The sequence below is a fragment of the Aotus nancymaae genome, unplaced genomic scaffold, assembly GCF_030222135.1.
Source record: "Aotus nancymaae isolate 86718 unplaced genomic scaffold, 86718_ANA_hifiasm-v0.15.2.pri h1tg000040l, whole genome shotgun sequence".
NCBI classification, from domain to species: domain Eukaryota; kingdom Metazoa; phylum Chordata; class Mammalia; order Primates; family Aotidae; genus Aotus; species Aotus nancymaae.
In genome coordinates this window covers 105,486,505-105,512,966 of record NW_026988454.1, presented here as the reverse complement: position 1 = coordinate 105,512,966, position 26,462 = coordinate 105,486,505, and the positions used below count along the sequence as shown (strand labels likewise).

The 26,462-nt window shown below is 38.7% G+C and overlaps 2 protein-coding genes across 7 annotated transcripts in view; both read left to right on the top strand.

Moving 5' to 3' along the window:
- Positions 1–3,005: 3,005 nt before the first annotated feature.
- Positions 3,006–12,896, top strand: KIAA1586 (KIAA1586 ortholog). 2 transcript variants are annotated; one of them, XM_012441552.2, is made up of 4 exons: positions 3,006–3,099; positions 3,631–3,714; positions 7,094–7,174; positions 9,897–12,896. In XM_012441552.2, exons 1-4 carry the CDS (start codon positions 3,079–3,081, stop codon positions 12,075–12,077), a joined length of 2,367 nt encoding a protein of 788 aa, XP_012296975.2. In that variant the 5' UTR covers positions 3,006–3,078; the 3' UTR covers positions 12,078–12,896. The 2 variants fall into 2 exon arrangements, with proteins under 2 accessions (XP_012296975.2, XP_012296976.2); XM_012441553.2 differs by lacking the exon at positions 7,094–7,174.
- Positions 12,897–12,908: 12 nt separating this feature from the next.
- ZNF451 (zinc finger protein 451) overlaps positions 12,909–26,462 on the top strand; it is a 114,224-nt gene continuing 100,670 nt past the window's right edge. For 4 of the 5 annotated variants that reach the window (XM_064360944.1, XM_064360943.1, XM_064360942.1 and 1 more), the window contains exons 1-2: positions 12,909–13,022; positions 16,793–16,970. In XM_064360944.1, the coding sequence (XP_064217014.1) occupies positions 16,938–16,970 (33 nt within the window). In that variant the 5' untranslated portion in view covers positions 12,909–13,022; positions 16,793–16,937. The remainder of the gene's footprint in view (positions 13,023–16,792; positions 16,971–26,462) is intronic. The other variant, XM_012441548.2, reaches the window with a different exon arrangement.

The following is a 26,462-nucleotide window of genomic DNA, read 5'->3' as shown; positions in this document are numbered from 1 at the left end:
GACTTTGTCTTTAGAAGTTACTCTTGCTCCATTTCAAAACAGCATCTTAGAGGCCAGCGCTTTATCTTAAGTCTACACGAAAGGCAGGGGGTGAGATTAAGTGTACAGCACATTCTTTAGGCCATGCTCTTTGTGATGGCTACCGGGGGTGGCTCAGATACCTCTTTTGGTAAATTTCCCAATCCTGTGCCATGCTCCATAGTGTCTAGTATGTATTAGACACTCAAACATTAGTTAAATGACCAGGTGAGGTAAAATTACATAACGGCCCACCATAGTCTTTAACTCTGGGAAAAACCCAATCATCAGTTTATATATATATATATATATATATATATATATATATATATATATATATGTGTGTGTGTGTGTGTGTGTGTGTGTGTGTGTGTGTGTGTGTGTATACTCAGCCATAAAAAGGAGCAAAATGAGGCCATTCACAGCAACCTGGATGGAACTGGAGACTATTATTCTAAGTGATGTAACTCAGGAATGGAAAACCAAATATCATATGTTCTCACTCACAAGTGGAAGCTAAGCTATGAGGACACAAAGGCATAAGAATGATACATAGGACTTTGGGGACTTAGGGGAAGGGGTGGGAAAGGGTGAGGGATTAAAGCTGTTGGGTACATTGTACACTGCTTGGGTTATGGGTGCACCAAAATCTCAGAAACCACCACTAAAAAACTTATGCATGTAAGCAAACACCACCTGCTTCCTAAAAACCTACTGAAATAAATAAAGTTGTATAAAAAAGAAAAAAAATGCCCATACTACCCAAAACAATCTACAGATTCATCCAATCCCCATAAAAATTCCAATGACATTCTTTACAGAAATAGCATTTTAACCAAGCGAGTTAGAAGGAATGTGCCACACTCTGAGTTCCAAATTAAGAGTCCTTTATTAGCCAGTGACTGAGAGATGGCTAACGCTCAAAATTCTCTCGGCCCCGAGGAAAGGGCCTGATTATCTTTTATACTTTGATTTAGGTAGGGGAGGGGAGTAACTAGCTGAAGTGGAATTTCACAGAAGCAGAAAAGCAGGTTAGAGGAAGGGGCTTCCAGCACAGGTGGTCCAAGAAGAGGGATGATCAGGCTTCTTCTACACAATGATCAAAGGGAAACTTTTTTCTTAAAATAGCAGGGAGGAGGTATGCCAAGCAGGATTCGGTTACAATGGTTACAAGTGTTAGGAACAGTAAGCTTCAATGCTTTTAAGTGCAGCATGATCCAGTTATGCACCCAAAGGAGCTGTGGTAAGGATGGGGAAGCCACGTTGGCGTTTACAGGTAAAATGGAGTCAGTTATGCTAGCCCAGGGTAGGTTATTACTGTAAGGCCGGTTGCCTCGCCGGGGTCTCGGACACGCCCCCCTCCCTCGCGGGGACCTCGGACACGCCTCCTCCCCTCGCGGGGAGTTCGGACACGCCCCCTTCCCTTGCTGGGAGCTCAGAAACGCCCCCCTCCCTTGCCGGGAGCTCAGACACGCCTCTTTCCCTTGCTGGGAGCTCGGACACATCTCCTCCCCCCGCCCCCGGGAGCCCGGGAAAAAAGCCCCATCAGAACCTACCTGTTACCATCTTGTCCCATCCAGGCTCCACTCCCTGCCTACTATTTTGTCCTATCTGGGCCCCACTCCCCACCATCCGGGTCTCACTCCCCTCCATTTTGTTTCATTCAGGTCCCACTCCCCTCCATTTTGTTCCACTCACCTTGGCCACAGCCAATCGGATGCCTCCACTCCCTGTAAAACCCCCGTGCCTGAGAGGAGTCTGCGCGAGTTCTCCGGCCCCTCCTGTCCGCACCGCAGAACCTCACCCGGGAGCCTGAATAAATTCCCTTGTATTGGATTATTTTCCTGCTGGCCTCAGTTTCTTCATTTTAAACGCGGCAACAACCCAAGAACAAACCTTACAATTACAATAGAAGAAACAATTCTAAAATTTATGTGGAACCACAAAAGACCAATAATAATAGCAAAAGCTAACCTAAGCAAAAAGAACAAAACTGGAGGAATCACATTACCTGACTTCAAATTCTACTACAGCGCTATAGGAACCAAAAACAGCATAGTACTGGTATAAAAACAGATACATAGACCAATGGAACAGAATACAGTACCCAGAAATAAATCCACACACATAGTGCACAGCTACACATAGGGAGGGGTTTCTGAGCACAACACTCTGTTAACTTTGTAGTTTTGAAGTTAAGAAGACCGTTGGCTAACTGTGCAGTCCGTATTTGATGTTGAACCCTTTACACACAGCTCTATACGGTTTTGAACCTATCAAAACACGGCTTCGCTTAAATTTTACCAACTCTATCCTTCCTTAAAATCTTAGTCTGTATTTTCCTTTATGTAGTTAAATGCCTCGTAGCCCCTCTGTAGTATAATTTTGTGCATTTTAGGTCAGGGTCAAAACGATAAAGGTGATTTTCTGGGACTACAGACTTGTCAATAACACGTGGTCCTGGGCTGATAGATGTAAAAAAGAAAAGCTTTAAAAGAATGTTCTCTGTTAAAATTTGCTTTCATAAACTTCATGTTTAAAATCATATGGGTATAAATATTAAAATAAAAGGGTAAGCCACGATTTTGGTAAGGCAATTTCTGAGCAAATCACACACAAATTTTTTTTTAATCACCATTGATTTAGTACATAGACTAATATTTGGCTGTGAAAAAGGTAAGAGAAAGAACTCGGCTATTTCATTTTAGAGCAACAGCGAAGAGAGACCCTGCACTGTAGCTTAGAGTCCTTTTCCATTCTTCATTCAGCGCGCGGCGGTCGCGCGGAGGATCGGGACTACTATCCCAGCATCCTGCGCGGCGCCGGGAAGGAAGCCCGGGAATGGTAGAAAGAGGCTCCGGGGGATAGCGGGCCAGTGAGGGCCGCTCCCGCTCCTCCTATGAAGCAGTTTTCTCCTCTTAACGCCGGTGGCGAGGGCGCTCACTCTGGGGCGGGTCCCGGTAGCGCGAGGCGGTGCAGGGCGGGAAGGGGAGTCGTGGCGGCGGCGGCGGCGGCAGGGACAGCAGGAGCGGTGGTGCTGTCAGCGCGGCCGTCGGAGAAATGGGAGACCCGGGGTCGGAGGTGAGTAGTCGAGTGAGGGCCCTGGCGTTCTCAGAGGCGAACCGCGAAGGGTTTGTGTTTTCTGCGGTCTGAGGCCTGGTGCTCCGCCGCAGCCTCCGGGCGATACCTCTTCAGCGTCTTGGGCCGAGCCCTGCTCTGGGGCCTGGTGCGTGTCTGAGCGAGGAACCCGCAGCAACAATGGCCGCCCGGCCCCCCGCACGGGCCCCGGCGTTCGTTGTGGCCGCTGCTGGGCCAGTGAGAGCGTTTTAAGGCAGGATCGCCCTGCGGTAGTGAGCTTGCGTCCCTCCTTCTGGAGTTGATAAGGGGAATTCTGAGAGGCTCGTAACGCGTTTTCGGCGTTCGGTCCCTGCAGCTCCGCACACGCTGTGGCCAGAGCCGACTCCGAGTTCTGCTCCTAGTGGGGTTTGCGTGAAATTGTGCTCAGTTCGTTTTCCTCGAGAGCTCTTTGTTTTTAATTGTTCCTTTCGGAAAAGCTCTCTTCCTCTAATTATGTGGCTGAATAGATGAGCATGTTTTGGCTTGTTTTTATAGATAATAGAATCTGTGCCTCCAGCTGGCCCTGAGGCATCTGAGTCAACAACGGATGAAAATGAGGACGACATTCAGTTTGTCAGTGTAAGTAGCAACTGATGATTGGGTTTTTCCCAGAGTTAAAGACTATGGTGGGCCGTTATGTAATTTTACCTCACCTGGTCATTTAACTAATGTTTGAGTGTCTAATACATACTAGACACTATGGAGCATGGCACAGGATTGGGAAATTTACCAAAAGAGGTATCTGAGCCACCCCCGGTAGCCATCACAAAGAGTATGGCCTAAAGAACGTGTTGTACACTTAATCTCACCCCTTCCTTTCATGTAGACTTAAGATAAAACGCTGGCCTCTAAGATGCTGTTTTGAAATGGAGCAAAGAGTAACTTCTAAAGGCATCATGGAGGAAGGAGCTGCTAATGATGAGCAAGGACAGAGAAAACAGGAAGGGTTGCGAGAGCCCAGAGTCTTAGCGTTATGGTGCTGCTAACATGAAGGCAGATAGCTTGAAGATTTCACTGAGCTCTGAGATCATCATGTTACAGCATAGTACGATTGATGCTCATAGGCAGAATCCTACATCACTGGGAACATGCTTCATTTTTCTGAGTTTCTTCCCTTTGGGACAGTAGTTTTTAAGCCTTAGTAAATGTAAACAGGCAGATTCCTGGACCCCACTGCAGACCTACCGAATCAGAATTTCAAGGTGTGGCCTAGGAATCTTCATTTTCGGACAAATGCAGGGACAGACGGATTTCTGAGCACACTTTGTAAAGCATTGGTTTCTGAAGCAGAAGGGAGTGTTTTATGATATATTTTGGGGTGATTTCATCCATAATGATTGGAGTTTTAGAAAAGCTCTGCGTAAAGTGGTATCTCAGCTCGCTAGGCAGAAAATACTTCTGTCCTAAACTCTTTTGGAATGCTGTAGTTACAGTTTGGTATTCAAGCTGTAGAATTTTTCTTTAATGGTGTCTAATGTTTTTGTGTTTTTTAGTTTTTGTACGTTTAGGGCGACTTTTTAAGTTACTTGTTTTTTAAGTTAAAATTTCCTCCCTAAACATTGTCTGGTTAACAAATCGTTGTTTTTCTTGTTTTGTGTAGAATTTCTTTACCTTGTCACTTTCTGGACATTTTTCCACGTTAATAGTGTGTGTATATTTTGTTCCTGACATTTGGAACCTTTATAAATATTGATGGTACCAAGGGAGGTTGTATGCTGACTCTCCCTTCACTGTTTTGATGAGTAAGCAATATAACTCAAAATCGAAGAGCAATGGTGTCTGTTTTTGTAACAAGAAACATTTGGGAAGAGAATTTCATGGGTCTTTAGGAAAAATAATTTTGGTTTCTCCTAACTGGTATAATTGGGATGATCACGAGTTTTTTGTGCAACTGTATGTAGAAGTGACACATGTCTGATTTATGAATGATTGGGATGATCTCGAGTTTTTTGTGCAACTGTATATAGAAGTGACACATGTCTGAATCATGATGCATGTGCCATTGAGAAATACAGAAGGGATCTACAAAATTAAGTTTGGAAAAGTAAATAGGTATAGGTTTGTGTAATATCCTGAGGAATAAATCATTATATTTTAAGTTCTGTGTTAATATATAGGCTTGTGTTTAGCTGAGGTTTGAAACTCTTACTTTAAATTTTATTTTAAATATAGAGATCTTTCTACATCAGTTCATACAATGTTTTGTATATCCAGTGTGATAGAACCCTTTAACCCTGTTCAAAATAGAGGATCGAAGGTTGACAGCTTTTATATGGAGAAGTGAATTACGTGCTGTCAGTGTAATTGCAGTACCAGAAAGAACGTAGTAAAACATCCCTGTTGCATTTTAACGGTGCCACGTAAAAGACAATGATAATTTAATTCTACTTTAACATACGTTCAGAGACAACTTTCCTTTGTAACCGCAACCTGTACTGGACTCTACCAGAATATGCTTATTTCTCTGTGTTTTTTATAGTACCATCCAATAAAAATGCAATGCTGCTGGGTATAGTTCTCTGTTTGTGGGTTCTTCAGATTTTTTTTTTAAAGTTTGTTACTTCTTAATATATTGTGTTTTGGATTCCTTAACTTTTTCATATAAATCTTGATTATCCTGCCTTCATTCTGCATGTGGCACAGAATCCTCTTTGTGTTTCATCGCATACCTAGCCTCCAAAATAAAGAATATGCTGAAAGAAAGCAATGATAAAAGATTTGGAAGTACAAAAAGAGCTCTTATCTTGATGTAAATTTTGTTAAAATACAGTACACATACAGAGAAGTTTAGTTTCTCTTTGCCATCGCTCTGTTTTTGTACCACATTACCATTTGTCTAGATTGATTATCTTGTTTGCATTCTTCCCACATACTCTCCTATGTGGTTAACCTTGAAACAGCTGTAATAATGTTCCCATCTTGATGTTATTTATTGATTCCTTGACCTATAGAATAAAATCTAGGCTTTTGACTAGGGCACTTATGGCCTGGTCTATGATGAGGGTAGTGTGTATGTAAGAAAGGATGAAGAAGATTCAGAGTTTGATGTTTGGCTGTATAGTGATGTGGAGGATAAAGCATGATTATCAAAGAACTCTGTTGTTTTGAACTCAGATATCTAAGAGATCACTGATAACCATTTCAGTTAAACAAAAATTGTACCATGAAATCTGTATCTTTTCTTTTTTTTGTGAGGTAGGGCCAGGGGGTGGGTTTTTCACTATGTTGCCAAGGCTGGACTTGAACTCCTGGGCTCAAGTGATCCTCCTGCCTCAGCCTCCTGAACAGCTGAGACTGGCACTGTGCCTAGCTGAAACCTGTATCTTTTTAATACAATGTCTGTGCTATTTCCCATTTTGAAAGGAATCTACATGGTTTTATTCCTCTATATAGATTTAGGCTCTTTGGGTTTTGTCATTATTGCATATTCTTTTTTTTTTTCCTTTTTACTAGCAAGAATATTATTCCATATTCATGTACTCTGAATCTTTTCCCATGCCTCTTTTCTTTTTTTCTTTTTTGAGACTGTCTTGCTTTTTCATCTAGGCTGGAATGGGATGGCATAATTATAGCTCACTGTGGTCTCAACTTCCTGGGTTTAAGTGATCCTCTCACTTCAGCCTCCCAAGTAGCTGGGATTACAGGTGTGAGCCATTGCACCCATCTAATTTTTTTTTTTTTTTTGTAGAGTTGGGATCTCACTATGTTGCCTAGGCTGGTCTTGAACTTCTGGGCTCAAGTGATCCTCCTGCCTTGGCCTCCAGTATGCTAGGATTAAGGTGTGAGCCACTGCTCCCAGCCCCGTGCCCCTTTTGTTTCTAATTATTCTGTGCCACTTGCAAGATTTTCTCAGGAATCTTCGCCAATTCCAACTAAAAAAATCTCCCACTGATTGTTAAATATAATTTTACTTTAAATGATTGTTCATGACTTGTAAATTTGCCCACTTCCTTTTTAGGAAGGACTATCGAGACCTGTTCTTGAATACATTGATCTGGTCTGTGGTGATGATGAAAAGCCTACCACCTATCATAGTGATGTAAGAACATTATATTTCTATTTTTTCAGTTTTCTTATTAAGTGCAATAATGTGTTGGAGGTGGCTTGAACTGGATCATAAGAACAAATTGTTGGCCAGGCGCCATGGCTTATGCCTGTAATCCCAGCACTTTGGGAGGCTGAGGCAGTTGGATCACCTGAGGTCAGGAGTTTGAGACCGGCTTGGCCAACATGGCAAAACCCCGTCTTTATTAAAAGTACAAAAAATTAGCCGGGCGTGGTGGCATGTGCCTGTAATCCCAGCTACTTGGGAGGCTGAGGCAGGAGAATTGCTTGAACCTGGGAGGTGGAGGTTGCAGTGAGCCGAGATCATGCCATTGCACTTCAGCCTAAGCAACAGAGCAAGACTTCATCTCAAAAAAAAAAAAAAAACAAAAAAAAAAACAAAAACCAAAACATTGGTAAACTTTCAGGAATTTTCTGAGCTGATTGTAAACATAGCAGTTATTAAAAATTAAAGTATATAAACACACAAGTACATAAATGATCATTATATTTAAGGTAATAATAATATCATTTCCTACTATCTGTGCCCTTGAGGTTATTTGCATCTGTTGGTAGAAATACTATTAATACATAATAGTGTGCTGCTGCAGCGTGATGACAGAACATACCCCATCATGATCAGTAAAATACAAACCAGAGTTTCATTTATTATTTGTTGATTAAACTTGAAGTGAATGATAAAATGTTAATGCAGATTAAATTTCAAAGTATGATGTGTCTCTGCTAGACTATATAAAATAAAAAAATTGAGGAAGTTGGTTTGCAGTATTCCAAAACTCGGCCAGGCAAGGTGGCTCACACATGTAATCCCCTCACTTCAGGAGGCCAAGGCTGGCGGATCACTTGAGGTCAGGAGTTCGAGACCAGCCTGCCCAATATAGTGAAACCCTATCTTTTCCAAAGATACAAAAATTAGCCGGGTGTGGTGGTGCATTCCTGTAGTCCCAACTACTTGGGAGGCTGAGGCAGGAGAATCACTTGAACCTGGGAGGCAGAGATTGCAGTGGGCCAGGATTGCACCACTGCACTATAGCCTGGGCAACAGAGTGAGACTCTGTCTCAAAAAAAAAAAAAATTCTAAACTCTTTATTAGTTCAGAAAGATGTTGATGTTTTTGATGAATGAGTGAAACTCTTTATATGTCTGTATTGTTTCACTTTCATCTTATTCATTAATGTAATTGAAAAAATTATCCACCCTTTATATTGCTACTGCAGTCAGCCTTTCATATCCTGTGGGTTCCACATCTGTGGATTCAGCCAACTGCAGATGGAAAATATTTTTTAAATAATAAGTACAATAATAAAAAATAATGCACATTAACAAACTACACATTACAAAAACTATTTTATGGCATTTACATTATATTAGATATTAAAAATAATCTAGAAATGACTTAAAATATATAGGAGGATATTCATAGGTTGAGTGCAAATACCTTATTTTATACAAGGGACTTAAGCATGGGAAGATTTTGGTATGAAGAGGTGCAAATAGGCCGGGCGTGGTGGCTCACGCCTGTAATCCCAGCACTTTGGGAAGCCGAGGCGGGTAGATCACGAGGTCAAGAGATCGAGACCATCCTGGTCAACATGGTGAAACCCCGTTTCTACTAAAAATATAAAAAAAATTAGCTGGGCATGGTGGCGCGTGCCTGTAATCCCAGCTACTCAGGAGGCTAAGGCAGGAGAATTGCCTGAACCCAGGAGAGGGAGGTTGCGGTGAGCCGAGATCGCACCATTGCACTTCAGCCTGGGTAACAAGAGCGAAACTCCGTCTCAAAAAAAAAAAAAAAAAAGAGGTGCAAATAGTATACTCATTTGCAAATCTCATGACCAACGTTTTTGCTGAATTGGATGGTAATAATTCATAGTCAGATTTTGTGAAACTGTTGTTGGCTGTAGAATTTTAAGAACTGGTAGTGGATTTTTCAAGAAATACCAAGTCATATATATATATGTATATAAATATATATAAGTATGTATATTTATATGTAAATATGTATGACTATATTAAAATATGTATATTATATATAAATATATGTATATATAAATATATATTATAAATATATATACAAATATTTATATAAATATATATAAATATATATTATAAATATATATAAATATTTATATATATATAAATATATAAAAATACATAAAAACATACATTTATATAAATATATATGTAAATTTATAAAAAAATTATTTATATAAATATATAAATATATATATATATTTATATATTTATATAAATAATTTTTTTTTTTTGAGATGGAGTCTCGCTGTATCTCCCAGGCTGGAGTGCAGTGGCGTGATCTCAGCTCACTGCAGCCTCCACCTCCCGATATTCAAGTGATTCTTCTGCCTCAGCCTCCCGAGTAGCTGGGACTACAGGTACATGCCACCACACCTGGCGAATTTTTGTATTTTTAGTAGAGATGGGGTTGGCCAGGCTGGTCTCGAACTCCTGACCTCATGATCTGCCCACCTCAGCCTTCCAAAGTGCTGGGATTATATGCGTGAACCACCATGCCCACCCACATCATATTGATGTTATAGATACAAGCTGAAAATCAGGTTAAATATTTAAGTTTAAAATTTATTTCCAAAATTAGATAAAGATTCACTAAGTTAACTTTTTACATTAACTCTTAAAATGTTATGAATTTTACTTACATATATAAAATTATTTTTCAGATTCTGTTCCCTAAAATGTCAAAACGACAGGGTGATTTTTTGCATTTTTTAAAAGTGAAGAAGGTGAAAACAGACACAGAAAGTAATGAAGTGAGCAGAAATCATTGCGGATTGTCTAAGGCAAAGGAACCACATTTCGAGTATATTGAACAGCCAATCATTGAAGAAAAACCATCATGTTCATCAAAGGAAGAAATAGATAATCTTGTGCTTCCAGATTGTTGGAATGAAAAACAAGCATTTATGTTTACAGAACAGTACAAATGGCTTGAAATAAAAGAAGGTAAATTAGGATGTAAGGATTGTTCAACAGTTCGGCATTTAGGATCGAAAGCAGAAAAGCATGTTCATGTGTCCAAGGAATGGATTGCATATTTAGTAACCCCTAATGGCAGTAATAAAACTACTAGACAAGCTTCTCTACGAAAAAAAATTAGGGAACATGATGTTTCTAAAGCTCATGGTAAAATTCAGGATTTGTTAAAGGAATCAGCTAATGATTCAATTTCTAATTTAGTACATAAACAAAATAATAAAAACATTGATGCTACTGTAAAAGTTTTCAATACTGTTTACAGTTTAGTAAAGCATAATAGACCTTTATCTGATATTGAGGGGGCAATGGAATTACAGGAAAAAAATGGAGAGGTAAATTGTTTAAATACACGTTACAGTGCAACAAGAATAGCAGAACATATTGCAAAAGAAATGAAAATGAAACTATTTAAGAATATTATAGAAGAGAATGCCAAAATCTGTATCATAATTGATGAGGCATCTACAGTTTCAAAGAAAAGCACCCTAGTGATTTATCTCCAGTGCACAATTCAGTCAGCTTCTGCACCTGTTATGTTATTTGTTGCTTTAAAAGAATTGGTGTCAACTACAGCAGAGTATATTTTCAATACATTATTGACTACTTTAAATAATTGTGGTTTTACAAATGAGTATTTGAAAGCAAATCTAATTGCATTTTGTTCTGATGGTGCTAATACAATTCTGGGAAGAAAGTCTGGAATAACTACAAAATTGTTAGAAAATTTTCCTGAAATCATCATTTGGAACTGTTTAAATCATCGATTGCAGTTGTCACTTGATGATTCTATATCTGAAATAAAACAAATTAATCATTTAAAAATATTTCTTGATAAAATTTATTCTATTTATCATCAACCTAATAAAAATCAAACCAAGCTTCTAGGAACTGTAGCTAAAGAACTTGAAACTGAAATTATTAAAATTGGTCGGGTTATGGGACCAAAATGGGCAGCATGTAGTTTACAAGCTGCTACTGCTGTATGGCATGCGTATCCTGTATTATATCTGCATTTTTCTCATTCTTACTCTGGTTTGGCAAAGAGATTAGCTAACATTAATTTCTTACAAGACCTTGGTTTAATGATTGACATCCTTCAAGAATTTTCAGTACTTTCAACTGCATTACAGTCAAGATCAACTAATATTCAGAAAGCACAAAAATTGATCAAACGTACCATAAGAACTTTGGAAAACTTAAAAATTTGTACTGGAAAGTATGAATCTCAAATTGAAGATTTAATCAAGTCAGATAAGTTTAAAGATATTCCATTTAATAAAAACAATAAATTTAATGCTCTTCCTAGGAATATCTTACTAGACAATATAATTCAGCACATGAATCTACGCCTTTTATCTGAGCGAAACCATGATGAAAGTATTTTTAATTACCTTGATTTGCTAGAACCTTCTACATGGCCTTATGAAGAAATAACTTCACCGTGGATAGCTGGTGAAAAAAAATTATTTCATTTGTGTGAAATTTTAAAATATGAAGTTGATTTGAATGATTTTCGGGAATTTGTAAACAACAATATAAAATCAAACAATGTTTCAATTCCTACAACTATACAAAAAGCTAGAAAGATAGTTAGCACCATTGCAATCAATAGTGCTGAAGCTGAAAGAGGTTTCAATTTAATGAACATAATTTGTACAAGGGTGAGAAATAGTTTAACAATAGATCATGTATCAGATTTAATGACAATAAATTTATTGGGGAAGGAATTAGCAGATTGGGATGCAACACCATTTGTAAAATCTTGGTCAAATTGCAACCACAGGTTGGCTACAGATACAAGAGTTCGGCAAAAGTCAACAAAAGTCTTCCATGAGAATCAATTGGCTATATGGAACTTACAATAGAATATTGTATGTGTTTTTTTATCATCTGTAAATTATGTACTATACATCCTTTATATATATATTTAAAAGTTTTTTTTGTTTTGTTTTGTAAAGCCGGTTAAACTTTTATCAGCCTGTTGCTGTTTAAAAGGCATTTAACGAGATAACCTTGAAGATTGGTTTTAGGAGCTATAGTTTTTTAGAGATTGGCCCATGTTTGCTAGAGTGGGTCATGATACATATTCCATGAAGTTCTGTACAGAACAAACACCATTTATAATTTTGTACTGTTCTACTTTAAGTAAGGATGCAGAAAAAATAACAGGACTCAGATAAGTTCTAAGTCCTGGAGGTTACATCAAATAAAAGAGAAATGGAATCAAAACTGTAAGCCTTTTGGCTCTTTTCTCATTTCCATATCTGTGCTATCTAGTATGGTAGTCACTAGCTACATGTGGCTAATCAGCTCAGTAGGACTATAAGTAAAATTTTAATTTACTTAATTTTACTTAAACATAAAAACTGAAACAATGTAAAATATTTTTTTGCTTAGCTTTATTGTTTTTCAGGAATACATTTTACTCTGTTACCTTGCATAAGGTTTGGTTGGTATAGTGTGCCTGTCAAACTTGTGTGTCATTTCCAGTATTGAATATAAACATACTGCTGATAGATATGATACTGCTGTCAGCAGATGGATTCAGTGCAAATTATTTTTTCTATGAATTGATGTAACATGTTTATCTGAATATTTTATGCAGACAACAGGAATTACAGTGATTCCTGTATAAATTGTAACTGGCAATTAAAATACTTATTTTAATCATGATTAAATTATTTTTCTAGTTTACACATGAATATGAGCAAATTTTTAAATTTAAAATGAAGGCATACTGAAAACGAATCAAGTGGAGATGCAGAACCTAGTACAACAACTGGAACAGTAAACAAACAGACTCAAAGAAGGTATGTTGCGGATTTGACAATGGCAATTGTAGTTTGCTGTGGCAGGGCAAAACAAGCTGTTATTTAAGAAACAATTAAAGTAGGAAAGTTGAGACTTCAGCAGGTGCAAAATGAATTAGGTAAATTACATTTCTTATGCCAAAAAGAATCAATGAAATTTAGTTACCTGGAATTAGAATTAACAAAAAATTTTAAAAACAATTTTAGAAGGAACTAAGGTTATAAGTTTGGCCAGATGTAAAGTATCTGAGATTCTTACATGAAAGAACTAGGTTTTTTTGAGTGGGTGGGAGAAGGGAGGGTCTTGCTCTGTCACCTAGACTGGACTGTAGTCACTTGCTGCAGCCTCTTTCTCTTGGGCTCAAGCAGTCCTCGCACCTCAGCCTCCTGAGTAGCTGGGAATACAGGTACATGCCACCACACCCAGCTAGTTTTTCTATATTTTTGTATAGATGGGGTTTTGCTGTGTTGCCCAGGTTGGTACTGAACTCCTAGGCTCAAGCAGTCCTCCTGCCTTGGCCTCCCAAAGTGCTGGGATTGTAGGCATGGGCCACCATGACTGGCTGAGAACTAGTTTTAAATGGATAAATGTGAAATAAATTATTTCAGTTGAAGAAATTGTTAGAAAATTATGAGTACAAGCCTAAATAAGATGTTTATTAAAATGTACAGGGCCTTGGCCAGGCGGAGTGGCTCATGCCCGTAATCCCAGCACTTTGGGAGGCCGAGGCCAGTGGATCAGGAGGTCAGGAGGTCGAGACCATCCTGGCCAACATGGTGAAACTCCATCTCTACTAAAATACAAGAAAATTAGCTGGGCATGGTGGCACACGCCTGTAGTCCCTGCTGCTCGGGAGACTGAGGCAGGAGAATTGCCTGAACCTGGGAGGTGGAGGTTGCAGTGAGCAGAGATTGCACCACTGCACTCCAGCCTAGCAACAGACCGAGAGTCCATCTCAACAAAAAAAAACAAGTACAAGGCCTTTAGTTAAGTACCAAACAACTGCTTGTAGAATATAGGACCTAGCAATATTAAAGATTGATTCTAAATCTGAAAAATTAGAAGTACATTTCTGTAGTTTTAGAACAGTTTTGTAATATGAGAAACTACCCAACTAACACACTACATTGTGTCTCATAGGACTTAAAAATTTTGAAGAAATAATTTCAATTCATGGCCTCATAATTCAAATTTATGGCCAGGCATGGTGGCTCACGCCTGTAATCCCAGCACTTTGGGAGGCTGAGGCGGGGTGGATTACCTGAGTTCAGGGGTTCAAGACCAGCCCGACCAAGAAAGTGAACCCTTTTGTATTTTTGTAAAATACAAAAATTAGCCGCGTGTGGTGGCAGGCACCTGTATTTCCAGCTACTTGCAGGAGAATTGCTTGAACCCGGGAGGTGGAGGTTGCAGTGAGCCAAAATCACACTGCTGTACTCCAGTCTGGGCAACAGAGCAAGACTCCATCTCAAAAAAAAAAAGTCAAAATTATGCAGCTTTAAAAAATTTTTTTTTAAATTAACTTTTAATTAATTTTTTTTTTGAGATAGAGTCTTGCTTTGTCGCCCAGGTAGTGGCGTGATCATGGCTCACTGCAACCTCTGCTTCCAGCCTCAAGCCATCCTCCCACCTCAGCTTCCCAAGTAGTAGGGATTACAGGCACACACGACCATAACCAGCTTATTTTTGTATTTTTGGTAGAAACAGGGTTTCCCCATATTGCCCAGGCTAGCCTTGAACTCCCTGGTTTAAATGATCCACCCACCTTAGCCTCCCAAAATGCTGAGATTACAGGTGTGAGTCACTGCACACATCTCATGCAGCTGTTTTAAAATCTCTACTTAGAACAGTTTTAGCTGGAGGAGAAAAAAAAAACTATTTTCTGCCAGAATAAATGATGCTCCAGCTAAGTTAGGTTAAAAAAGTCAGATTTCATTAGAATTTTGTAACAAACTTGATGTTTCTGTTATTTCTTCATTCCGCTAAATGATATGGTTTGAAAATCTGCTCAGTGTTTTGAAATGGTCTCTACAACAAATTGTCACTTGTTAGGTACAGTTAAGTGCCCATTATGTAAGTACACATGGTACAAATCAATACCAGCTTACAGGATTCTGGAAAGAATTAAGAGATGAATTTAGTGATCTTACATACCCTGTCAGTCAGTTGGTCATATTGTAGAAGAGCTCTACAAAACTTACTGTACTGTTAAGTTCAAGATTTTCTTCCAGTAACAGGAATGCTAGCGAAATATTTAATAATCAAAGACCAAAAATGGCAGTTTAATTTTTCTACCCAATATCCCATGGCATATGAATGATCTAAATTTGAACCTCCAAGGATAGGAAAAAGCTTACTTGTGCCTGACCTAGACAAGTACTAGAGTTTATATTGAAATCAAAACTTATAAAAATAAAAATCAGTAAGATTAATTGTATTCATTGAGTCAATATGCTTGAAGTTTTAATTATATTTGATAGTGTCATGTAAATTTACTGCAAAAACTAAGAAAAAGTTTTAAACTGCTCTATCGATTAGATTTAGGGTTGTTTTTCAGTATACTCAGTAACTCTGAATTCAGTGTTAACAGTAAACTGAGTTTATGTAAGATTTATTGAATTTACCTAACTTAGGCAGATGTTTTCAAACTGATATGCTTTTGGTCTGAAGTCAAATCAATTATTTTGAAAAAGATGAATGGGATTTTTTTTCAGTGTGTATATGAAAAATAAAAGAAACTGATAATTATGTTTGGAACAATTTGAATATTTGAGTCTACTTTGTCACCTGTGATTTATCACTGTATTTCTATTTTAGAATTACATATGTGGTGCAGTATAGTTGTATTAGATAGCACTACCCTATATGATAGTTACTCTTAAAACCAAGTTTCAGCAATCTAGACCTTACTTTTGACTTCAGGATCCATGGTGAACTGTCTTTTCTTCAGTTTTACATTGTTGTTCCATAGGCATCTTAAAATGAATAGGTCCAAAGTTGAATTTATTCATCTCTCATCATACATGTTTTGAGAAATGGTCCAACCATTTGCCTTGATGCTCAAACTAGAGATGTCAAAGATATTTGAAACCTTTTCTTCATCTACCTTGCCTTGTGTCTTCCATCTCTCTTCCTGTAGTTATCTTGGTTCAAGTTGCCATTTTTCTTGCTTAGAGTAATATAATAACTTTTTTTTTTTTTTTTTTTTGAGACGGAGTTTCGCTCTTGTTACCCAGACTGGAGTGCAGTGGTGCGATCTCGGCTCACCACAACCTCCATCTCCTGGGTTCAAGCAATTCTCCTGCCTCAGCCTCCCGAGTAACTGGGACTACAGGTGTGCGCCACCATGCCCAGCTAATTTTTTTTTTTGGATTTTTAGTAGAGACGGGGTTTCACCATGTTGACCAGGATGGTCTCGATCTCTTGACCTCGTGATCCACCCGCCTCGGCCTCCCAAAGTGCTGGGATTATAGGCATGAGCCACCGCGCCTGGCCTATAATAACTTTTTAACAAGTCTCTCTGCCCTCATTCTTAGCCCTTGTTAATATTATATATCCTTTATACTAAGGATTAACTATTCTAAAGTACACATTTATTCTTATATAAATTATTGGGAAGACATTCAGACAACAAGAAACTCAAATCACTTAAACAGATTTATAATCTTGTATAGCAAATCTGGGATGGCTACAATCTTTGCTTGAGTAGCTAAGTAGTGTCATCGTTGTGTTATCTGGGGTGATTTAGGTCTTTCTCTCATAATTGCAGGATGCCTGGCACAATTTCAGGGATGCTCAATGAAGGCAACGTGGCAAGGGCTGGGTCAAGCCCTGTATATTCATCAGGAAGTCAGAAGCTTTGTCAGAAGCGTTACTAAGCAGACTTATATTTCACTGGCCTTAACTGTGTCAGCATGGCCATACTCATTGCAAGGGAAAGTTGGAATGTGAGTTTTTAGCTTTCATAGCTTTTGTATTAGAAGTATGCAAGGGAGAAATAATTGGGAATGGGTGGTTGGTTAGCTGGTCTATGAAGTCTAACTTATTTTTCCTCTACTGAAAAGCTTTTACCGGCTCCCTACTTTGTTCAGGATAATTTAAGGTTATAATGAGTCTGTGCCCTCCATCTGGTACTGAACTCAAGGTAGCTGTCACTGGCATGGTTATGAAAGGGCAATTTAAAGATGATCTAATAGAGTCTCTGTGTTTTGTAGGTAGTAAAATTGATATTTCAAGAGGTTTAGTTAATTGCCAGGGTCATAGTTTGTTATGAACAGATAACCAAAATTACTATTGAATGTTTTGGGAACTGAAAATTTGATTTCTTTATTTATTTTTATTATAGAGACTGGGTCTTGCCATGTTACCCAGGCTTGTCTTGAACTCCTGGCATCAAGTGATCCTCCTGCCTTGGCCTCCCAAAGTGCTGGGTTTACAGGCATGAACCACTGCACCTGGCCTGAAAAATGTGATTTTAAATTATGTTCCACCTTTTAATGTCAAGATGGCCTGAGAGAGTTAATTAATGTCTCTGAGTGTTAATTTATCTGTCTTTCAACAAGGATAATAATTGCATATTTGATGGTTCCATTTATGTATGTATGTATGTATGTATTTATTTATTTATTTATTGAGACAAGTTCTCACTCTGTTGCCCAGGCTGGAGTACAGTGGCACAGTCACGGCTCACTGCAGCCTTGACCTCCCAGACATGGGCAGTCCTCCTGCCTCAACCTCCCAAGTAGCTAGGACTATAGGCATGCGCCACCATCCCCAGCTAATTTTAAAATTATTTGTAGAGACAGGGGTCTTCTTCTGTTGCCCAGGCTGGTCTCGAACTCCTAGGCTCAAGTGATCATCCTACCTCAGCCTCCCCAAATGCTGCTATTACAGGCATGAGCCACCACACCTAGCCTGGTTTCAGGTTTTATGGGCCCTGTTGATTACTGAATTTGGCACATTCTAAGAAAAATAATCCCACAGAATTGTGAATACACCGTTAGAAATCATTTGAAATGTTTAGATTAAGAAAATAAATCACTATAATCTTCACAATATTTAGAAGTTAACTATCACAAAATATAGATGTGAAAAAGACATGATCTTTTTATTAATTACAGCTCTATAACTTTTTTTTTTCTAGGTTGGTTGGTTGGTTTGTTTTGAGACAGGGTCTCATTCTGTTGCCCAGGCTGAAGTGCAGTGGCACGATCTCAGCTTACTGCAACCTCCACCTTAGTCTGAGTAGCTGGGACCACAGGCACGTGCCACCACATTGGGCCAATTTTTGTATGTTTTTGTGGAGACAGGGTTTCGCCATGTTGCCCCAGGCTAGTCTGGAACTCCTGAGCTCTAGGAATCCACCTACCTTGGCCTCCCCAAGTTCTAGGATTACAGGGGTGAGCCTCTGTGCCTGGCCCCGAGTTTTCTTTTGGTTATATATGCATTGATTATCTCCATTTGACAGTTCTGTAATGTCATTTTCTATAGAGGAATAGAAGGATAATTTAGAGTATCCTCTAGCTTAGTTAATGGAAATTTGCTTTTTTACTTTTGACAGTTTATATAGGTTTCTTTCAAATTCTCAACTATGACTAATGTAATTTTTTAGGATTATTATCATATGTGGGGAAACTTCTTTTTTTTTTTTTTTTTTTAAGACAGCGTCTCGCTCTGTTGCCAGGCGCCAGGCTGGAGTGCAGTGGTGTGACCTTGGCTCGCTGCAACCTCTGCCTCCCGGGTTCAAGCAATTCTCCTGCCTCAGCCTCCCGAGTAGCTGGGACTACTGGCGTGCACCACCACGCCCAGCTAATTTTTTTGTATTTTTAGTAAGATGGGGTTTCACCATGTTGGCCAGGATGGTCTCGATCACTTGACCTCGTGATTAACCCGCCTCGGCCTCCCAAAGTGCTGGGATTACAGGCGTGAGCCACTGCGCCCGGCCTTTTGTATTTTTTAGTAGACATGGGATTTCACCATGTTGGCCAGGATGGTCTTGATATTTTGACCTCATGATCTGCCCACCTTGGCCTCCCAAAGTGCTGGGATTACAGGTGTAAGTCACGGCGCCCGGCCCGGAAACTTCTTTTAAGAGTCACATCTGAACTACAAGATTTCAGGGCATTTCAATGTTTTGTGAAGTGACTGCTCTTAAATATTGTTTCAATTGACCAAAGTATTCTTAGAAGACTTCCCAACTGAGATGGACAGCAATAGTTTACACATAGAAGAGATTTCAGAGTACACAAATATATCCCAGTCCCTCATTAACAAGATCTCAGAAATGTCTACTGTCACTACATGGTTACAACAGGAAGGGAAAGTACACAGAAGGTGCAGGTGAAATGGAAAGAGACAGTAGTCTTAACTTATTATGGTAAAAATATTTCTATGGCAGGGCGCGGTGGCTCATATCTGTAATCCTAGCACTTCGGAAGGCCAGGGCGGGTGGATTACGTGAGCTCAGGAGCCTGGGCAACATGGCGAAACAGTCTCTACTAAAATACAAAAAATTAGCCAGGTGTGGTGGTGTGTGCCTGTGAACATTTCATTAAGAATTTTACTCCGTGGTAGATGTATGGTCAGCATTTTCATCTGTTCTATAACAACACTTTTCTTGTGAATGTTTCTCATGTATTTGTCAATTTTGCAGCTTTCTCACAATTTTTCTTATAAAATCTTTATATTGATGCTGTGCCATAGCATTTCTTGAACATATATTTTAGTGGCATGCAGTTTCCTGGGCCAACAGTTTGAAAATGGATTCCTGGATGGTGGGAGGCCCTGGAGTTTTCTTCCAGGCTTTATAAATGTTCCAAAGGCCTTCTCTTTATTATCATAGAGACCACTCATTCTGACAGGTGTGGCTTTTCTGGGAAATTTTTTTGTGTGTATCCCTGCTCTCTCTGGTTCTTTGATCTGAGATGAATCTGGAAGAGCTTCTGTCACCAGCCCTGCACTCCCCAGGCCCTTCAGCACCTGCAGCTTCATGTGAGCCTTGCACCTCAGGGAGTATGTTTTTGCTGGACCTTTCTGAGATGTACTGCTAAGAGCCCTCTATTCTCTGTGCTTGTCTCTCTGCATTCCATCCTCGTGACTCCTGGTGAAACTCAGCTTCCACAGCTCTGTGCTCACTCAATTGTTAGGTTTTTAGGTTGAAGATTTTGGATTTCTTGGTAAGTTCCTCCTTTTCTGGAAGTATCGTTTTGCTGATGCTCTCAGATTTGCTATTCATAAGAGACTTTGATATTCTCTTTGCGCTTTCTTAATTTTAATTGCTTTTCCTTTTGACTGCAGAATTTATGTGACCTACTTGCTGAAAAAAATGGGGCAATTTTTTAAAATCTTCTATATTTTGTTCCTAATTTTTCTTTATTGCATTGTTTGCTATCTCAGAGGGGGAGAAAGTGTAAGGCTACCTACCAATGTGCTCATAACAAAGAGGTGTATCCAGTGTTGGTAATCAGAAGCCTAATGCAACTCTGATTCTCATTTTATTCAGAAGCTGTCTCTCCATACTCCTTGAGGCTGTTTCAATGTTTTAATCTGATATACTAGAATTTGATGAAAATGCTCACACTGCCACACTTGACTAATATTTTATTTTTTGGTAGAGACAGAGTCTGACTACATTGCCCAGGCTGGTTGTGCATCTTTTTCATTCATTGTGCTAAGTACATAATGGACCTTTTCAAACTGAATACCTGTATTCTTCGATTCAGAGAAATTTTATTTTATTTATTTTATTTTATTTTTATTTTTTGAGACGGAGTTTCGCTCTTGTTACCCAGGCTGGAGTGCAATGGCGCGATCTCGACTCACCGCAACCTCCGCCTCCTGGGTTCAGGCAATTCTCCTGCCTCAGCCTCCTGAGTAGCTGGGATTACAGGCACACGCCACCATGCCCAGCTAATTTTTTGTATTTTTAGTAGAGACGGGGTTTCACCATGTTGACCAGGATGGTCTCGATCTCTTGACCTCGTGATCCACCCGCCTCGGCCTCCCAAAGTGCTGGGATTACAGGCGTGAGCCACCGCGCCTGGCGAGAAATTTTATTTTTATGTAGTTTCTACATGATTTTCTCCTCCCTAGTTTTCATCTTTGAATTTCAGTTATTCTGGGAATTCAGTTATGGATTGAATACATGTCTTATCTTTTCTCTACCGTGAAAATCCATGCATATTTCTTTTTTCAGTTACTGGTAAATTTCCTTGAATGTTTAACTTCCAGCTTTTTAAAATTGTAGCTATTAAATTCTAATTTCTGGCTGGGTATGGTGGCTCACACCTGTAATCTCAACACTTCGGGAGGCCGAGGTGGGTGTATCAGTTGAGGTCAGGAGTTCAATACCAGCCTGGCCAAAATGGTGAAACCCTGTCTCAAAAAAAAAAAAAAAAGCCAGGGGTGGTGGTGCACGCCTGTAATCTCAGCTACTAAGGAGGCTGAAGTGGGAGAATTGCTTGAACCCAGGAGGTGGAGGTTGCGGTGAGCCAAGATCGCGACACTGTACTCCAGCTCCAGCCTGTGGGCAACATTGAGACTCCTATCTTAAAAAAAATAAAATGAGCTGTTACTTGTTTTCTGATTGTTTCCTTTAATACTATGCTTATCTCTGGAAGCCTTTGATTTATCCTCTGAGAATAATAATTTTATTAAAAACTATTATTTTCTGGGCATTATTTGTTTCATCTAAGATCTCTTTCTCTTATTATCTGAAATTTGCTTTCCTCTCTGACACCTTTCTCTTTTATTCTTGGATGTTCTTTCATATTTAACCTGTTACTGGGTAGCTTCACTGGGAGTCACTGGGTAGAAGGGCATTTGTTTTGTTGGGATAGCTACGTATCAGTCTGATACTGCGTCTTATAGTTTATGCTAAGTGGTTCTCCACAGGTTTCCTTGGTTCTCCTGGCTGATAATGTTTGCACAGAGGACAGACAAAAGGGGGCTGGAACTGTTAAAAATAGACTTATAATGAATTCTGTTTTCAGCTGTCACTCATGCTCACAACTGCACATGACATCCTGGGCCGTGGGTGAATTCTTTGAACTTAATGCAGAGAATGTCTTGTGAGTAGATATGTGGAGATGTGTGTGTGCAGTTTTTCAACCTTTTTGTTAAGTGGCACCTTACCTTCATCATTCATTGCATGTGGTGTCATAGTTCTGAGTCCTTCCTGGATTCCCTGGGGCAGACTCGTTTGTTGCCTTTGCCCTCTGAAATAAATTAACTACTTCTCCACCTACTTTTGTCTCCCAAACTTCCTCAGCTGTCTAATGGAGATAATACTACATAATACCTTACAAAGCTGTTGTATAGATTAAACGAATTTATATATGTAATATGCATAGCATAGCACCTGGCATGGAGTAATCATTCTATAAATGGTAGTTATTAGTATTATACAATTTCTCAATATCCCAGACAGTCCTGGTCATATTAACTACCTGGGTAGTGATGCCAATAAAAATCTCTACTGCTGCTTTTGTGGAATTACTAATTTATTTGTATTAACTTTAGCAAAATAAAAAATTGAGAGAAATGAAATAAATTCATGCTTTAATCCTGCCATTACAGTGTCTTAATTGTTAGAAATTTGTAATAAATTATAACATCTGATAGTTAATCATTATTCAGTATTCTTTTTCAAGAATATTTTGACTGTTTTCATACCTTAGTCCAGAAGAGTTTTACAGTCATTTTGACTGGTTTTCTGTAATCTCCTTCACCCTTAATATACTCTTAAGATTTTGATTACAATTATACTTAAGTAATTTTCAAATCTCGGGAGAAGTTATATATTTATAAAACTTATTTTTTCAATCCAAGAACAAGGTCAGCTTAACATATACTTTTTCTTTCTCCTTAGTGAATATTTGCATTTTTTTCATGTAGGCCCTACATACTAATTTAATTTCTATGTATTTTATATGTTCATATTTTATGTATTGCTACTATAAATGGGACATTATTTTATTTTTATTTTTGACTATTGCTTTATAGAAAAAAATATATTTATGTATTTCTTTTTAAGTGTCCAAATTACTTTTTTGATTCAAGTAGGTTTTTTGGGTAGGGGGAAAAGTTTCTTTTTCAAATAATGATCATTTTACTTTCTCTTTCTAATATTTATGACTAGTATTCTTTTTCTTATCTCATAGCATTGCTTATTACTTCAGAAATAGTGGACTTCAGAAGTAGTGGTTATATATATGTTTATTTTATCCTTCACTTGAATAGGAATGCCTTTAGGGTTGTTATGTCTGATACTTGTTGACTGCATATAAGACAGTCTTTAAACAAGTTTCCCACTGACTTGTGTTTTGCTTTTGCTGCTTTAAGCTAGAATGTCCCAGGAAGTACACACACAATTTCTCTCACACATACAACTCTCATAATACACTCATGAAAAGAAAACAGTTATTTGAGATTCTAATATCTGGGACCTTTGTGGTAGACAATCAAGCTCTATCCTCAGAGGGAAAAAAAAATGGACACTTGGATTTAAAAGTGGCAGGATCCAGAGGCAAAAAGAAGAGGAAAGGAAACAGAAGAGATTCTGTATCTGGAATTATGTGGCACAAATTCCTGGTACCACTTTCAGGTTCATTTGTTTTCTACATGATTCCATTTTATGATCACACTAGTGTGGAGACTGTACCCCATGATTTAAAAAAATCTACTTGGCATTATTTTATTCTGTTAGTATGAATTAAGCTGAACTTGTGAAAAGTGATTGCTGTATCATAAATTCAAAAGTTACTGAATAGGTGGGACTGTTTGCTCCTATACCAAACAGTCCTGACTGTATTACTTCTCTGTTTGAAATATTTGTTTTCTACCCTGCATTTTCCAGCTGTTATCTTTTCCTGCAACTTTGAGTATACTTGCTTCCAGTAAATCTCCCCTATCTGCTAATCTGCTGCTTCTGGTCATCTTAGACTCAGTTATGCAATAAACCTGTTTAATGTAACTAAATCTAAAGAATAAATAAGGTATGTTATAGGATCTGAGTATAACACCCATGAGTAATTCAGAGTAATTTTTATGTAATGATAAAATTATCTTGGCTCCCAGCTGGCTAATAAAAAGTAATTATTTTAATTAATTAATTTTGAATGGGTAATACATGCACATAGTGAAGTATTTTAAAAATGTAGGCCAGGCATGGTGGCTCATGATTGCAGTCCCAGAACTTTGGGAGATGGAGGCAGCAGGATCTCTTGAGGCCAGGAATGCTAGATCAGCCTGGGCAACATAGCAAGACCCTGTCTCGAGGAAATCTTTTTTTTTTTTTTAATTAGGTGGGTTTGGTAGCACGTGCCTATAGCCCCAGCTACTCAGGAGGCTGAGGTGGGAGGATCACTTGAGCCTAGGAGTTTGGAGTTACAGTGACCTCTGATGGCACCACTGCATTCCAGCCTGGGTAGTAGAGTGAGACCCTGTCTTTAAAAATAAAGTAAAAAATCCAAATGGTTACACATTGAAAAATAGTTTGTCCCTCATCTTTACCCCAGACACTCACCAGAGAAAACCACTCCTATCACTTTCCTATGTATATTTCCAGATTGTATATATTATATATATAACTATATACATAAATTTTTCACAAATGGTAAGATTTTATATACACTTCTGAACTTTGCTTCTTTTTGGTAAGAATGTATCTTAAAGGTGAGTGCATATGTCTATTTAAAGCTGCTTTATTACAAATTTTTACTTGAAATACACATACAAGAAATATGAGTTGTAAGTGTACAATGTGATGATTTTCCAGTGAGCTTGGCCTGAAACAATTTTTAAAGAGAAGAATATAGTAGGAATAATCAATCTACCCAATTTCAAGACATCATATAGCTACAGTACTCAAGACTGTGTGGTATTGTGGGGATATAGACATAGAGATAAGATAAACACAATACAAAACCCAGAAATAGACCCATACAAGTATGTCCACCTGATTTTTTTTCTTTTTTTTTTAATTGCATTTTAGGTTTGGGGGTACATGTGAAGAACATGCAAGATTGTTGCATAGGTACACACATGGCAGTGTGATTTGCTGCCTTCCTCCCCATCACCTATATCTGGCATTTCTCCCCATGCTATCTCTCCCCAACTCCCCACCCCCCGCTGTCCCTCCCCTGTTTCCCCTGACAGACCGCAGTGTGTGATGCTCCCCTCCCTGTGTCCGTGTGTTCTCATTGTTCAACACCCACCTATGAGTGAGAACATGCGGTGTTTGATTTTCTGTTCTTGTGTCAGTTTGCTGAGAATGATGGTTTCCAGGTTCATCTATGTCCCTACAAAGGACACGAACTCATCGTTTTTGATGGCTGCATAATATTCCATGGTGTATATGTGCCACATTTTCCCTGTCCAGTCTATCATCGATGGGCATTTGGGTTGGTTCCAGGTCTTTGCTATCGTAAACAGTGCTGCAGTGAAAATTTATGTCCTTGTGTCCTTATAGTAGAATGATTTATAATCCTTTGGATATATACCCAGTAATGGGATTACTGGGTCAAATGAATTTCTATTTCTAGGTCCTTGAGGAATCGCCACACTGTCTTCCACAATGGTTGAACTAATTTACACTCCCACCAACAGTGTAAAAGTGTTCCTATTTCTCCACATCCTCTCCAGCATCTGTTGTCTCCAGATTTTTTAATGATCGCCATTCTAACTGGCACAAGATGGTATCTCAATGTAGTTTTGATTTGCATTTCCCTAATGACCAGTGATGATGAGCATTTTTTCATATGTTTGTTGGCCTCATGTATGTCTTCTTTTGTAAAGTGTCTGTTCATATCCTTCACCCACTTTTGAATGGGCTTGTTTTGTTTTTTCTTGTAAATCTGTTTTAGTTCTTTGTAGATTCTGGATATCAGCCCTTTGTCAGATGGGTAGACTGCAAAATTTTTTTCCCATTCTGTTGGTTGCCGATTCACTCTAATGACTGTTTCTTTTGCTGTGCAGAAGCTGTGGAGTTTGATTAGGTCCCATTTGTCTATTTTGGCTTTTGTTGCTAATGCTTTTGGTGTTTTAGTCATGAGGTCCTTTCCTACTCCTATGTCCTGAATGGTTTTACCTAGATTTTCTTCTAGGGTTTTTATGGTGTTAGGTCTTATGTTTAAGTCTTTAATCCATCTGGAGTTAATTTTAGTGTAAGGTGTCAGGAAGGGGTCCAGTTTCTGCTTTCTGCACATGGCTAGCCAGTTTTCCCAACACCATTTAGTAAACAGGGAATCCTTTCCCCATTGCTTGTTTTTGTCAGGTTTGTCAAAGATCAGATGGTTGTAGATGTGTTGTGTTGCCTCCGAGGCCTCTGTTCTGCTCCATTGGTCTGTATCTCTGTTTTGGTACCAGTACCATGCTGTTTTGATTACTGTAGCCTTGTAGTATAGTTTCAAGTTTGGTAGTGTGATGCCTCCCGCTTTGTT